Source organism: Urocampus carinirostris, chromosome 9 (genome assembly GCF_059441175.1).
Source record: "Urocampus carinirostris isolate Australia breed hairy pipefish chromosome 9, RoL_Ucar_1.0, whole genome shotgun sequence".
NCBI lineage: Eukaryota > Metazoa > Chordata > Actinopteri > Syngnathiformes > Syngnathidae > Urocampus > Urocampus carinirostris.
This window is the reverse complement of record NC_142357.1, coordinates 25138006-25153698: the sequence shown is the minus strand read 5'-3', so window position 1 is coordinate 25153698 and position 15693 is coordinate 25138006. Positions and strand designations below refer to the sequence as shown.

Sequence of the window (15693 nt, the reverse complement as noted above, 5' to 3'; positions counted from 1 at the left end):
GCTAACTTAATTTTTTGGTTCATAATTTGTAAATGTCTGTTTTTTTGGGATGAGAAGCAGGCACCAGTGGGACCAGTACTACAAGCAAAGCCAGCGGCTGTAAGTTTTATTCGTTTTCTTCAATGACTCTTGCTGAGCAATCATTAAAGTGAGATCACATTTTATTGACATTTTATTATAATAAAGAAGTTCAGCCACATGTTTCAAATTTTGAGTCAACAGGGACTTGGTAAGGAAATCCCAAAACACTAACCGATTCGGTGCTGTATAGCAGTGGTTGGCAACCACCGTGCCGTGGACCGATAAAGTTCGTGTGCGCGTCAAACCAAGCTATATCGGGGAGAACATGCAAACTCCACACAGGAGGTTTGATCTCATGACCTCAGAACTGTGCCACACACGCGCTAACCACTGCACCGCCGTGCTGCCCTCTTGTAAGATTATACTTACATTTTGAATTTCTAGTTCAATCCAATTGTGATTTCATTTTATTTGGACTACTGATATTGTATCCGAATATTGTGCAACAAAAAAATGCCATATTTTTTTCACGATAAGACGCAACAAAAGTACCCCATTGTCAAAAATCTTTTCATATATTAAGTTGCATCGAACTATAAGGCAGATAAGACTTAAACAGATGATAAAAAAATATAATTCATATTTAAATATTAGGGAATAATAAAATTGATTTGGTTACTTCTTAAATGGTTATCATGTGTGGTAACATTTCATTATAATTACGCATCGCCGAATTTATTTACCGTTTTTACAACTGTGCAGTTCTTTGAGACATTTTGTGATTAAGGGTTATACAAATCAATTTAACTTGACTTGATTGAAAAGCGACACTTTCTGATCTCAGGCAAAATTGGAGTTTTCGTGTGCACATCATAGTCCAGAAATTACAGTATTTTAGTTTGTACAGTTTTTATATTATTTGTTACATTGCTGTTTGTTTCAATTGTTCAATGATCGGGACATTTCCAAGCGAAAAGAATCTCAAACCGATCATTATACCACCATGCATTTACTTTGTTCCTAAATTTCCCAGTATCGCCCACTCCTAGTTGTCATGAAGCATAAACGGAAAGACTTCAGTCAAAACAACATTGTTCAACGTGGGTCGGTGTGATGATGAGATAAAATGTAATGCCTTTTCCTGTTTTATCTAGATCCCTGTGGTCTAGTGATTAAACAGTGGATTTTGGGTGCTTCTTCTTCTTCTCATTATTGTTGTCGTTGTTGTTACTAAAGATTATGGGGCCTGGCAGCATAAATATGGTCAGACATTAAACCTGTTGGTAGAGAAAAGGTTGCCGATTACTGTTGAATAGAGCTACCAACATTAACTTCAACAAGTCTGTGTTTTCGATTGTTTACAAGCACTCGGAAGATTCATATCTAACTATCTAAGATTCTCTGTTGGACTTTTGTTTTTATTGTTATGCTTTTCAGATGACTACGTACAAATGCAACTTCAACGCTTGAGGCCGAAGATTTCATCACAGTTGTCTATGTCAGATTTACATGAGCTCATGGGTGATCTTGAAGGTGCCCAGGTCTTGAACTTCAGTGAAATATATGAGATGATGCGGAAGAATCCTGACCTGACACAACAAACAGAGTGCCTGATTGATCAGATTCTTCGGAAAGGCTCAGAAGCAAGCAGGAAAATGCTGTTTTTTCTCAAGCAAATAGATCCTAGTGTTTTTAAAGCGCCCGGTGAGTTGACACTTACCGTTAATGAGCATGCGTATTCATGACTGAGCCGATATTGTCATTATTTACAAAAAAAGCAACTGCAATGAATTTGTAACTGCATCTTTTTCAGTTCAAGAACCAGGCACTAGTGCAACCAGTGGAACCAGCAGCCCAAGTGACACTAGTAAGACCAAAGGTAAGTTTTCCGAATGACTTCAGCTGGGCAAAATATAAAGTGAATATATATTTGTACAGTGTTTTACAAACTATTTGGCCCCCTTAAACTTAAGATAAATGCTGTGCCACATTTCAGACTTCAAACATAAAGATATAAAACTGTCATTTCTTGTGAAGAATCAACAATAAGTGGGACACAATCATGAGTGGAACACACTTTACTGGATATTTTAAACTTTTGTAACAAATAAAAAAACGAAAAAGTGGGTGTGCAAAATTATTCAGCCCCTTTTCTTTCAGTGCAGTAAACTCTGTCCAGAAGTTCAGTGAGAATCTCTGAATTATTCAATGTCTATCTAAATGACTAACTGAATCTGTGTGCAACCAAGTCTCTGTATAAATGCACCTGCACTGTGACAGTGTTCATTTTACCTCTAAAAAGTGATGGGTCCCGGGGACTCGCATGCTCAAAAATCTATGGGTCCCACCAGAGATCTATGGGTCCCTAAAATTTAGTGTTATCGAGGTTGAAATTGTAAATTGGCGACAAATATATAAATAAATATATAAATCTATATATTCATTCAGTTGTAATCATCACACTTAATTGGTAATACAAAGAAAGCAGTTATCACTTCAAATTCTTCAGTTCACAAAAATATTGTACATTATACAAAATAATATTGCTGAAATATTAGTGTATATATTCATGCAGTTTTAAGCACTTCAGATTTTTCAGTTCATAAATTCTTTGTGGTTTGCTGTCCCGCCACAGTTGTAATGCCCTCTCAAGGTCCAAATGCAGCAACGGAATTTCCATAGCTAATTTGTGGTTTTCATTGTCGTTGTGCCAATCCAATGTGCTTTTCTGAAAGTTCGTATTGCGAAATGACTTATAAACCAGTTTTTTTTTGTCACGCTGGGTACACGCATCACAGAACATGTAGCCTCCATTATCATCCTCCTCATAGCTTAACCAGGAATATAATTGAGTCCATTTTGGCAGAAGAGTCCTTTTCTTGCTAGGAGTATTCTTTTGTTTCTCTTTCGTCGAATCGTTCGCTTCAAAACACGTGTTTTCTTTGCCTTCGCGGTCTTCTGAAGAATTTCTCCGACGTTTTTTCGTGCCGGAATTATTGCCGTTGTTACCACTTTCTGTATTGTGTTTCGACTTATTACCGACACTGAAGAAATTACCAATTTTTTGTTGATTTGCACCTAATACCAACTGTTTTTACGGAGGCTTATTTCTCTTTCACTCGACAACCACCAAAACAATGACGTAATCTCGAAGCAACGAGATCTCGTTTGCCGAGATCGGAGCGAGACCAAAACAACAATGGCGGATCTGCCTGACGAAAAGTTTGGAGTGCGGTAAATCTTTGTTAAAAAAAAAGTAATAATGACAATTTGGTGTCAAAAAAGTTGCATCCCGGGGACGCACGTTGATTTGACACAATGCGTCCCCAGGAAAAATGATGTGTCTAGCACGCAGGGACGCGGGCAAACCAGAACACTGTGTGATAGTCTCAGGGATCTGTTTAAAGCGCAGAGAGCATCATGAAGAACAATTTTATATATATATATATATATATATATATATATATATATATATATATATACAGGGATCAGAATTTTCCGCGGATCCGCGGATTTCCGTTGTTTTTGAACCCCAAAGGTCATTTCCGTAAATCGTCTAAATTTGATGAGAAAATATTTTGGGGGGTTGAGGTATGATACGTGACTGTTTCATCACACAACGTTGGTTAGCTAACAAATAGATCGACTCCTACCATTGGTTCGCTGATAACCAATCAGCGGAGCTTTTGTTCAGAGCATTGGCTTTCTCAAACATGGCGCTCCTTCCGGTCTTTTCAAACGGTTAAATGAGTGTTTGAAAAAGTAAATATGAAAATACTAAGAAAAGAAGACGAGGCTTTTGTCTCCGAGATTGATAAAGGAATCAAGAATAAATTTAAGTGGTCATGGCTGGAGAAGACTGTCACAGTTAAACTTTAAAATCGGCGCAAAGATCGAGGAAGTTACAGAAACTTTGAGCCAGTTCATCGTAAAGTGTGATGTTCCAGGGAAAGCAAAGTGTCTATACTGTGTCGATCTGATCAATTATGGTACGCGAGGTTGTGTGGCACTGATCGATCATGCTAAAACATACTTCAGAACAAGCAGAAAGCAAAAATAGCTTGCCGGCGATCAAATTATGCACTCGGATCCGCATTTAAAATCGGCAGTGAAACTAACAGTAACACCACCGGTTCAACATTATTGGCCGTTCCAAATCCTTCCACTTCAAATACAAGCAGCAGTCAACCACTGGTTCCCCTGTGTGACAGAAAATCCCAATCCGAGGTATTTATAAATCTATTTAATTATGAAATGATTTTATCTTTTGTTTTTATACAATATCTAGAACAGGATAAACAAAATTTAAAATTTGTTATAAACATGATTAAAATAAATTATTTTGTATCATCATGATCATGTTCAATATTACAAATGCTTTTAATGTCAATATATTATTATTTTTTAATAAATATATATATATATATATATATATATATAAATCTCCATTCTGATCCCTGTATATATATATATATATATATATATATATATATATATATATATATAAAACGTACCTAAACAACACTAATTACCTAATTGTGTAGGTAATAAAGGTCAATACACTGGCAAATATAAAATGTTTAAACGTTTTTTTGTACTTTCAAGCAGTGCTTCAGACACTCGTACAATATTTTCATATTTCGCTATCATTTCCTTCTTTGACTCTATCCTTGTTTTCACTTTTCATTGCCGTAATCACTAACTTTCTTGGGACCCGTTACAATTGGCAGAAGAAAAAAAAATCACCATTAAATGAAATATTGTCCTTCTCAAACACAATTGGGACAGAGGCGATTGACTTAAAGAGAAGAGATCTAACGATCTTTTCTTCTTAGCATTATCTTGCCTGGGCAGAGGCCCGCAACCCACTGAGAATGGATCCGTGACACACTTTTGTGTCCTGACCCACCAGTTGAGAAATACCGACGCAGAGGCTCCGAAACGGCTAAACCGATTTTTGCGAAAATTGACACAGTTGTACTCTAGACCTCTGCGAATGTCTTTCCTGGGGATGATTGTATGTTCTGCCTGTCTGAAATATCTAATCTGTCTTTTCCTGATTGCATCTATTTTTCAGGCTTTTCAGATTCTGCTCAAATGGAGCTTCAGAAGTTGTGGCCCGAGTTTATTTCAGAGTCGTCGTTTTCACTTTTATGTGAACTATTGGACGATCTTGACGAGGCTCATGTCTTGACTGGCAGGGAAAAGCAAGGGATCATTGTGAAGATCTCTGAAACGAGAGATCAAGCTGAGTCTCTCTTTGATCTGGTCCTCCAAAAAGGTGCAAAAACTAGCAGGAAGTTGCTGTCTTTTCTAGAGCAAAGAGATCCGGCTTATTTTAAAGTCGGTATGTATTATTTTTGTTCATATTTTTGTGTATATGCCTTAATATTGCATGTTATTACACCACTGTACCTGTGGTATTGTTTCTACATCTACACGAAGAAATACTCTTTTTGAAAGTTTTAACTGCTTGAATCAGAGTACAGTTACTAGTCTATAGTACTGACATTTGTTAATACAATAGTAGAAATGTCACTTATGTCCCCCATTATAGCAAAATATGATTTTCTATTAGTTCTGACCAAAGAATTTGTTATATTTATTTTTATTTCGGTGCCCTGAAAAGGTTTTTGACTTCATGTCCGTTGCTTTTATATCTAATGATATGACATTATCGAGCTTTGTTACACTACAAGTGATAAATTCTTGCCCCGTTTGTGATTTTGCTAAATTCAATCAATATTTTCTTATTTTAAGATTGTGATCTTTCTTTAATGAAAAGCCCTTGCTTTTAAGTGGGATTTGAACCCATATCTCCGGAGAGACTGCTATCTGAATGCATCGCCTTAGACCACTCAGCCATTCTGACTGATTTAAAGTTGAGTACACCGAACTGCACTTATGGTACGTTAGATCGAGTTGATTCCAAAACATGATTTCAGTAGTGGAAATGAACCATTCTGAAGTACTTTTAGAGATTATTTTGAACTCGTGTCAGAAGAGTGGTGCTGCTGACTACTCAGCCTCCCTGTGACTGAGCTTAGCCACATTAGATGTCATCTTCCATCATGTGCCATGGCCTTTTGAGTAAGAAAGTTTACAACACTGTAAAGTGTGTCAGAAGTGGGATTTGAACCCACGCCTTTGGGAAGTCATTGACTTGAAAAGCGCTGTATAAATGCTGATCATTTCATTCTGAAGTATGTTCCGAAATTAATTTGCACTCGTGTAAACAGAGTGGTGCTGTTTACTTAGTACACTGAATTGCATTTGCTGTACGTGAGATCAGGTTGTTTCCCAAACAAGATTTCAGTAGTGGGAATGAACCATTCTGAAGTATTTTCAGAGCCTATTTTGAACTCGTGTAAACAGAGGAATGCTGTTGACTACTCAGCCTCCCTCTGAACGCAGCGCCTTAGACCACCCGGGCATTCTGACTTGTTTTCAATGTCTGTTTTAAAGTTGAGTACACCGAACTGCACGACCTGTACGTTAGATCAAGTTGATTCCAAAACAAGAGTTCAGTACTTGGAATGAACCCTTCTGAAGTATGTTCATAGATCATATTGAACTCGTGTTAGAAGAGTGGTGCCGTTGACTACTCAGCCTCCCTGTGACCGAGCTCAGCCACATTAGATGTCTACCTCCATTGTCTGCCATGGCCTTTTGAGTAAGAAAATGTACACCACTGTGCTGTGTGTCAGAAGTGGGATTTGAACCCACGCCTCCAGAGAGACTGCGACCTGAACGCAGCGCCTTAGACCCCTCGGCCATTCTGACCTGATTTTAAAGATCTTTTCATAATTTAGGACAATGAATTGCATTTGCTGTACGTTAGATCAGGTTGTTTCCCAAACATGATTTCAGTAGTGGGAATGAACCATACTGAAGTATTTTCAGAGCCTATTTTGAACTCGTGTAAACAGAGGAGTGCTGTGCACTACTCAGCCTCCCTCTGAACGCAGCGCCTTAGACCACCCGGCCATTCTGACTTGTTTTCAATGTCTGTTTTAAAGTTGAGTACACCGAACTGCACGACCTGTACGTTAGATCGAGTTGATTCCAAAACAAGGGTTCAGTACTTGGAATGAACCATTCTGAAGTATGTTCATAGATTATTTTGAACTTGTGTTAGAAGAGTGGTGCTGTTGACTACTCAGCCTCCCTCTGAACGCAGCGCCTTAGACCACTCGGCCATTCTGACTTATTCCCAAGAACCTTTTTACAATTAAATACACCAGACTGCATGGGCTGTAAGATAAACCGAGTTGATCCCAAAACACGAATACAGTACTGGGAATGAACCATTTTGTAGTACTTTTAGAGATTATTTTGAACTCGTGTCAGAATAGTGGTGCTGCTGATTACTCAGCCTCCCTGTGACTGAGCTCAGCCACATTAGATGTCTACCTCCATTATCTGCCATGGCCTTTTGAGTAAGAAAATGTACACCACTGTACTGTGTGACAGAAGTGGGATTTGAACCCACGCCTCCAGAGAGACTGCAACCTTAACGCAGCGCCTTAGACCGCTCAGCCATTCTGACCTGTTCCCAAACTTGTTTTCATAATTGAGTAAACCGAATTGCATTTGCTGTACGTTAGATGGAGTTGTTTCCCAAACATGATTTCAGTAGTGGGAATGAACCATTTTGAAGTATTTTCAGAGCCCATTTTGAACTTGTGTAAACAGAGGAATGCTGTTGACTACTCAGCCTCCCTCTGAACGCAGCGCCTTAGACCACCCGGGCATTCTGACTTGTTTTCAATGTCTGTTTTAAAGTTGAGTACACCGAACTGCACGACCTGTACGTTAGATCGAGTTGATTCCAAAACAAGAGTTCAGTACTTGGAATGAACCCTTCTGAAGTATGTTCATAGATCATATTGAACTCGTGTTAGAAGAGTGGTGCTGTTGACTACTCAGCCTCCCTGTGACCGAGCTCAGCCACATTAGATGTCTACCTCCATTAAGTGCCACGGCCTTTTGAGTAAGAAAATCTACAACACTGTGTTGTGTGTAAGAAGTGGGAATTGAATCCATGCTTCCAGAGAGACTGCGACCTGAATGCAGCGCCTTAGACCGCTCGGCCATTCTGACCTGTTTTTAAAGATCTTTTCATAATTTAGTACACTGAATTGCATTTGCTGTACGTGAGATCAGGTTGTTTCCCAAACGTGATTTCAGTAGTGGGAATGAACCATACTGAAGTATTTTCAGAGCCTATTTTGAACTTGTGTAAACAGAGGAATGCTGTTGACAACTCAGCCTCCCTCTGAACGCAGCGCCTTAGACCACCCGGGCATTCTGACTTGTTTTCAATGTCTGTTTTAAAGTTGAGTACACCGAACTGCACGGCCTGTACGTTAGATTGAGTTGATTCCAAAACACGAGTTCAGTACTTGGAATGAACCATTCTGAAGTATGTTCATAGATCATTTTGAACTTGTGTTAGACGAGTGGTGCTGTTGACTACTCAGCCTCCCTGTGACCGAGCTCAGCCACATTAGATGTCTACCTCCATTATCTGCCATGGCCTTTTGAGTAAGAAAATGTACACCACTGTGCTGTGTGTCAGAAGTGGAATTTGAACCCACGCCTCCAGAGAGACTGCGACCTGAACGCAGCGCCTTAGACCACCCGGGCATTCTGACTTGTTTTCAATGTCTGTTTTAAAGTTGAGTACACCGAACTGCACGACCTGTACGTTAGATCGAGTTGATTCCAAAACAAGAATTCAGTACTTGGAATGAACCATTCTGAAGTATGTTCATAGATCATTTTGAACTTGTGTTAGAAGAGTGGTGCTGTTGACTACTTAGCCTCCCTGTGACCGAGCTCAGCCACATTAGATGTCTACCTCCATTATCTGCCATGGCCTTTTGAGTAGGAAATTGTACACCACTGTGTTGTGTGTCAGAAGTGGGATTTGAACCCACGCCCCCAGAGAGACTGCGACCTAAATGCAGCGCCTTAGACCACTCGGCCATTCTGACTTATTCCCAAGAATTTTTTTACAATTAAATACACCGGACTGCATGGGCTGTAAGATAAACCGAGTTGATTCCAAAACACGAATACAGTACTGGGAATGAACCATTCTGAAGTACTTTTAGAGATTATTTTGAACTCGTGTCAGAAGAGTGGTGCTGCTGACTACTCAGCCTCCCTGTGACCGAGCTCAGCCAAGTTAGATGTCTACCTCCATTATCTGCCATGGCCTTTTGAGTAAGAAAATGTACACCACTGTGCTTTTTTGTCAGAAGTAGGATTTGAACCCACGCCTCTAGAGAGACTGCGACCTTAACGCAGCGCCTTAGACCGCTCGGCCATTCTGACCTGTTTGAAACTTCTTTTCATAATTTAGTACACTGAATTGCATTTGCTGTACGTTAGATGGAGTTGTTTCCCAAACATGATTTCAGTAGTGGGAATGAACCATTCTGAAGTATTTTCAGAGCGTATTTTGAACTCGTGTAAACAGAGGAATGCTGTTGACAACTCAGCCTACCTCTGAACGCAGCGCCTTAGACCACCCGGCCATTCTGACTTGTTTTCAATGTCTGTTTTAAAGTTGAGTACACCGAACTGCACGGCCTGTACGTTAGATTGAGTTGATTCCAAAACACGAGTTCAGTACTTGGAATGAACCATTCTGAAGTATGTTCATAGATCATTTTGAACTCGTGTTAGAAGAGTGGTGCTGTTGACTACTCAGCCTCCCTGTGACCGAGCTCAGCCACATAAGATGTCTACCTCCATTATCTGCCATGGCCTTTTGAGTAAGAAAAAGTACACCACTGTGCTGTGTGTCAGAAGTGGGATTTGAACCCACGACCCCAGAGAGACTGCGATCTGAACGCAGCGCCTAAGACCACTCGGCCATTCTGACTTTTTACTAAGAACCTTTTTACAATTAAATACACCGGACTGCATGGGCTGTAAGGTAAAACGAGTTGATTCCAAAACACGAATACAGTATTGGGAATGAACCATTCTGAAGTACTTTTAGAGATTATTTTGAACTCGTGTCAGAAGAGTGGTGCTGCTGACTACTCAGCCTCCCTGTGACTGAGCTCAGCCACATTAGATGTCTACCTCCATTATCTGCCATGGCCTTTTGAGTAAGAAAATGTACACCACTGTGCTGTTTGTCAGAAGTGGGATTTGAACCCACGCCTCTAGAGAGACTGCGACCTTAACGCAGCGCGTTGGACCGCTCGGCCATTCTGACCTGTTTTCAAACTCCTTTTCATAATTGAGTACTCTGAATTGCATTTGCTGTACGTTAGAAGGAGTTGTTTCCCAAACATGATTTCAGTAGTAGGAATGAACCATTCTGAAGTATTTTCAGAGCCTATTTTGAACTCGTGTAAACAGAGGAGTGCTGTGGACTACTCAGCCTCCCTGTGACCGAGCTCAGCCACATTAGATGTCTACCTCCATTATCTGCCATGGCCTTTTGAGTAGGAAAATGTACACCACTGTGTTGTGTGTCAGAAGTGGGATTTGAACCCACGCCCCCAGAGAGACTGCGACCTAAACGCAGTGCCTTAGACCACTCGGCCATTCTGACTTATTCCCAAGAACTTTTTTACAATTAAATACACCGGACTGCATGGGCTGTAAGATAAACCGAGTTGATTCCAAAACACGAATACAGTACTGGGAATGAACCATTCTGAAGTACTTTTAGAGATTATTTTGAACTCGTGTCAGAAGAGTGGTGCTGCTGACTACTCAGCCTCCCTGTGACTGAGCTCAGCCACATTAGATGTCTACCTCCATTATCTGCCATGGCCTTTTGAGTAAAAAAATCTACACCACTGTACTGTTTATCAGAAGTGGGATTTGAACTCACGCGTCTAGAGAGACTGCGACCTTAACGCAGCGCCTTAGACCGCTCGGCCATTCTGACCTGTTTTCAAACTCCTTTTCATAATTTAGTACACTGAATTGCATCCGCTGTACGTTAGATGGAGTTGTTTCCCAAACATGATTTCAGTCGTGGGAATGAACCATTCTGAAGTATTTTCAGAGCCTATTTTGAACTCGTGTAAACAGAGGAATGCTGTTGACTACTCAGCCTCCCTCTGAACACAGCGCCTTAGAACTCCCGGCCATTCTGACTTGTTTTCAATGTCTGTTTTAAAGTTGAGTACACCGAACTGCACGGCCTGTACGTTAGATTGAGTTGATTCCAAAACACGAGTTCAGTACTTGGAATGAACCATTCTGAAGTATGTTCATAGATCATTTTGAACTCGTGTTAGAAGAATGGTGCTGTTGACTACTCAGCCTCCCTGTGACCGAGCTCAGCCACATTAGATGTCTACCTCCATTATCTGCCATGGCCTTTTGAGTAAGAAAATGTACACCACTGTGCTGTGTGTCAGAAGTGGGATTTGAACCCACGCCCCCAGAGAGACTGCGACCTAAACGCAGCGCCTTAGACCGCTCGGCCATTCTGACCTGTTTTCAAGGTTCTTTTCATAATTTATTACACTGAATTGCATATGCTGTACGTTAGATCAGGTTGTTTCCCAAACATGATTTCAGTTATAGGAATGAACCATACTGAAGTATTTTCAGAGCCTATTTTGAACTCGTGTAAACAGAGGAGTGCTGTGGACTACTCAGCCTCCCTCTGAACGCAGCGCCTTAGACCACACGGCCATTCTGACTTGTTTTCAATGTCTGTTTTAAAGTTGAGTACACCGAACTGCACGACCTGTACGTTAGATCGAGTTGATTCCAAAACAAGAGTTCAGTACTTGGAATGAACCATACTGAAGTATTTTCAGAGCCTATTTTGAACTCGTGTAAACAGAGGAGTGCTGTGGACTACTCAGCCTCCCTCTGAACGCAGCGCCTTAGACCACCCGGGCATTCTGACTTGTTTTCAATGTCTGTTTTAAAGTTGAGTACACCGAACTGCACGACCTGTACGTTAGATCGAGTTGATTCCAAAACAAGACTTCAGTACTTGGAATGAACCATTCTGAAGTATGTTCATAGATCATTTTGAACTCGTGTTAGAAGAGTGGTGCTGTTGACTACTCAGCCTCCCTGTGACCGAGCTCAGCCACATTAGATGTCTACCTCCATTATCTGCCATGGCCTTTTGAGTAAGAAAATGTACACCACTGTGCTGTGTGTCAGAAGTGGGATTTGAACCCACGACCCCAGAGAGACTACGACCTAAACGCAGCGCCTTAGACCACTTGGCCATTCTGACTTATTACTAAGAACCTTTTGACAATTAAATACACCGGACTGCATGGGCTGTAAGGTAAAACGAGTTGATTCCAAAACACGAATACAGTATTGGGAATGAACCATTCTGAAGTACTTTTAGAGATTATTTTGAACTCGTGTCAGAAGAGTGGTGCTGCTGACTACTCAGCCTCCCTGTGACTGAGCTCAGCCACATTAGATGTCTACCTCCATTATCTGCCCTGGCCTTTTGAGTAAGAAAATGTACACCACTGTGCTGTTTGTCAGAAGTGGGATTTGAACCCACGCCTCTAGAGAGACTGCGACCTTAATGCAGCGCCTTAGACCGCTCGGCCATTCTGACCTGTTTTCAAACTTCTTTTCATAATTTAGTACACTGAATTGCATCTGTTGTACGTTAGATGGAGTTGTTTCCCAAACATGATTTCAGTCGTGGGAATGAACCATTCTGAAGTATTTTCAGAGCCTATTTTGAACTCGTGTAAACAGAGGAATGCTGTTGACTACTCAGCCTCCCTCTGAACGCAGCGCCTTAGAACTCCCGGCCATTCTGACTTGTTTTCAATGTCTGTTTTAAAGTTGAGTACACCGAACTGCACGGCCTGTACGTTAGATTGAGTTGATTCCAAAACACGAGTTCAGTACTTGGAATGAACCATTCTGAAGTATGTTCATAGATCATTTTGAACTCGCGTTTGAAGAATGGTGCTGTTGACTACTCAGCCTCCCTGTGACCGAGCTCAGCCACATTAGATGTCTACCTCCATTATCTGCCATGGCCTTTTGAGGAAGAAAATGTACACCACTGTGCTGTGTGTCAGAAGTGGGATTTGAACCCACGCCTCCAGAGAGACTGCGACCTGAACGCAGCGCCTTAGACCACTCAGCCATTCTGCCTTATTCCCAACAACCTTTTTACAATTAAATACACCGGACTGCATGGGCTGTAAGGTAAAACGAGTTGATTCCAAAACACGAATACAGTATTGGGAATGAACCATTCTGAAGTACTTTTAGAGATTATTTTGAACTCGTGTCAGAAGAGTGGTGCTGTTGACTACTCAGCCTCCCTGTGACTGAGCTCAGCCACATTAGATGTCTACCTCCATTATCTGCCATGGCCTTTTGAGTAAGAAAATGTACACCACTGTGCTGTTTGTCAGAAGTGGGATTTGAACCCACGCCTCTAGAGAGACTGCGACCTTAACGCAGCGCCTTAGACCGCTCGGCCATTCTGACCTGTTTTCAAACTTCTTTTCATAATTTAGTACACTGAATTGCATCCGCTGTACGTTAGATGGAGTTGTTTCCCAAACATGATTTCAGTCGTGGGAATGAACCATTCTGAAGTATTTTCAGAGCCTATTTTGAACTCGTGTAAACAGAGGAATGCTGTTGACTACTCAGCCTCCCTCTGAACGCAGCGCCTTTGAACTCCCGGCCATTCTGACTTGTTTTCAATGTCTGTTTTAAAGTTGAGTACACCGAACTGTATGTTAGATTGAGTTGATTCCAAAACAGGAGTTCAGTACTTGGAATGAACCATTCTGAAGTATGTTCATAGATCATTTTGAACTCGTGTTAGAAGAATGGTGCTGTTGACTACTCAGCCTCCCTGTGACCGAGCTCAGCCACATTAGATGTCTACCTCCATTATCTGCCATGGCCTTTTGAGTAAGAAAATGTACACCACTGTGCTGTGTGTCAGAAGTGGGATTTGAACCCACGCCTCCAGAGGGACTGCGACCTGAGCGCAGCGCCTTAGACCACTCAGCCATTCTGCCTTATTCCCAACAACCTTTTTACAATTAAATACACCGGACTGCATGTGCTGTAAGGTAAAACGAGTTGATTCCAAAACACGAATACAGTATTGGGAATGAACCATTCTGAAGTACTTTTAGAGATTATTTTGAACTCGTGTCAGAAGAGTGGTGCTGCTGACTACTCAGCCTCCCTGTGACCGAGCTCAGCCACATTAGATGTCTACCTCCATTATCTGCCATGGCCTTTTGAGGAAGAAAATGTACACCACTGTGCTGTGTGTCAGAAGTGGGATTTGAACCCACGCCTCCAGAGAGACTGCAACCTGAACGCAGCGCCTTAGACCACTCAGCCATTCTGCCTTATTCCCAACAACCTTTTTACAATTAAATACACCGGACTGCATGGGCTGTAAGGTAAAACGAGTTGATTCCAAAACACGAATACAGTATTGGGAATGAACCATTCTGAAGTACTTTTAGAGATTATTTTGAACTCGTGTCAGAAGAGTGGTGCTGCTGACTACTCAGCGTCCCTGTGACCGAGCTCAGCCAAGTTAGATGTCTACCTCCATTATCTGCCATGGCCTTTTGAGTAAGAAAATGTACACCACTGTGCTGTAGTCAGAAGTGGGATTTGAACCCACGCCTCTAGAGAGACTGCGACCTTAACGCAGTGCCTTAGACCGCTCGGCCATTCTGACCTGTTTTCAAACATCTTTTCATAATTTAGTACACTGAATTGCATCCGCTGTACGTTAGATGGAGTTGTTTCCCAAACATGATTTCAGTCGTGGGAATGAACCATTCTGAAGTATTTTCAGAGCCTATTTTGAACTCGTGTAAACAGAGGAATGCTGTTGACTACTCAGCCTCCCTCTGAACGCAGCGCCTTAGAACTCCCGGCCATTCTGACTTGTTTTCAATGTCTGTTTTAAAGTTGAGTACACCGAACTGCACGGCCTGTATGTTAGATTGAGTTGATTCCAAAACACGAGTTCAGTACTTGGAATGAACCATTCTGAAGTATGTTCATAGATCATTTTGAACTCGTGTTAGAAGAATGGTGCTGTTGACTACTCAGCCTCCCTGTGACTGAGCTCAGCCACATTAGATGTCTACCTCCATTATCTGCCATGGCCTTTTGAGTAAGAAAATGTACACCACTGTGCTGTTTGTCAGAAGTGGGATTTGAACCCACGCCTCTAGAGAGACTGCGACCTTAACGCAGCGCCTTAGACCGCTCGGCCATTCTGACCTGTTTTCAAACTTCTTTTCATAATTTAGTACACTGAATTGCATCCGCTGTACGTTAGATGGAGTTGTTTCCCAAACATGATTTCAGTCGTGGGAATGAACCATTCTGAAGTATTTTCAGAGCCTATTTTGAACTCGTGTAAACAGAGGAATGCTGTTGACTACTCAGCCTCCCTCTGAACGCAGCGCCTTTGAACTCCCGGCCATTCTGACTTGTTTTCAATGTCTGTTTTAAAGTTGAGTACACCGAACTGTATGTTAGATTGAGTTGATTCCAAAACAGGAGTTCAGTACTTGGAATGAACCATTCTGAAGTATGTTCATAGATCATTTTGAACTCGTGTTAGAAGAATGGTGCTGTTGACTACTCAGCCTCCCTGTGACCGAGCTCAGCCACATTAGATGTCTACCT

General features: G+C 41.4%; 1 protein-coding gene and 10 non-coding genes across 11 annotated transcripts in view; 1 reads left to right on the top strand and 10 right to left on the bottom strand.

Moving 5' to 3' along the window:
* LOC148359760 (uncharacterized) overlaps positions 1-15693 on the top strand; it is a 62112-nt gene that overhangs the window by 5772 nt on the left and 40647 nt on the right. The window contains exons 2-5 of the mRNA XM_088344376.1: positions 58-99; positions 1459-1725; positions 1835-1900; positions 5099-5368. Coding sequence (XP_088200502.1) covers positions 58-99; positions 1459-1725; positions 1835-1900; positions 5099-5368 — 645 coding nt within the window. The remainder of the gene's footprint in view (positions 1-57; positions 100-1458; positions 1726-1834; positions 1901-5098; positions 5369-15693) is intronic.
* trnal-cag (transfer RNA leucine (anticodon CAG)) lies at positions 6723-6804 on the bottom strand. Its single transcript has one exon. It is a non-coding gene; the product is annotated as a tRNA-Leu (tRNA).
* On the bottom strand, positions 8939-9020 carry trnal-uag (transfer RNA leucine (anticodon UAG)). The gene has a single exon. It is a non-coding gene; the product is annotated as a tRNA-Leu (tRNA).
* On the bottom strand, positions 9835-9916 carry trnal-cag (transfer RNA leucine (anticodon CAG)). Its single transcript has one exon. It is a non-coding gene; the product is annotated as a tRNA-Leu (tRNA).
* trnal-uag (transfer RNA leucine (anticodon UAG)) lies at positions 10519-10600 on the bottom strand. Its single transcript has one exon. It is a non-coding gene; the product is annotated as a tRNA-Leu (tRNA).
* trnal-uag (transfer RNA leucine (anticodon UAG)) lies at positions 11415-11496 on the bottom strand. The gene has a single exon. It is a non-coding gene; the product is annotated as a tRNA-Leu (tRNA).
* trnal-uag (transfer RNA leucine (anticodon UAG)) lies at positions 12181-12262 on the bottom strand. The gene has a single exon. It is a non-coding gene; the product is annotated as a tRNA-Leu (tRNA).
* trnal-cag (transfer RNA leucine (anticodon CAG)) lies at positions 13077-13158 on the bottom strand. The gene has a single exon. It is a non-coding gene; the product is annotated as a tRNA-Leu (tRNA).
* trnal-aag (transfer RNA leucine (anticodon AAG)) lies at positions 13419-13500 on the bottom strand. Its single transcript has one exon. It is a non-coding gene; the product is annotated as a tRNA-Leu (tRNA).
* On the bottom strand, positions 13964-14045 carry trnal-cag (transfer RNA leucine (anticodon CAG)). Its single transcript has one exon. It is a non-coding gene; the product is annotated as a tRNA-Leu (tRNA).
* On the bottom strand, positions 15201-15282 carry trnal-aag (transfer RNA leucine (anticodon AAG)). Its single transcript has one exon. It is a non-coding gene; the product is annotated as a tRNA-Leu (tRNA).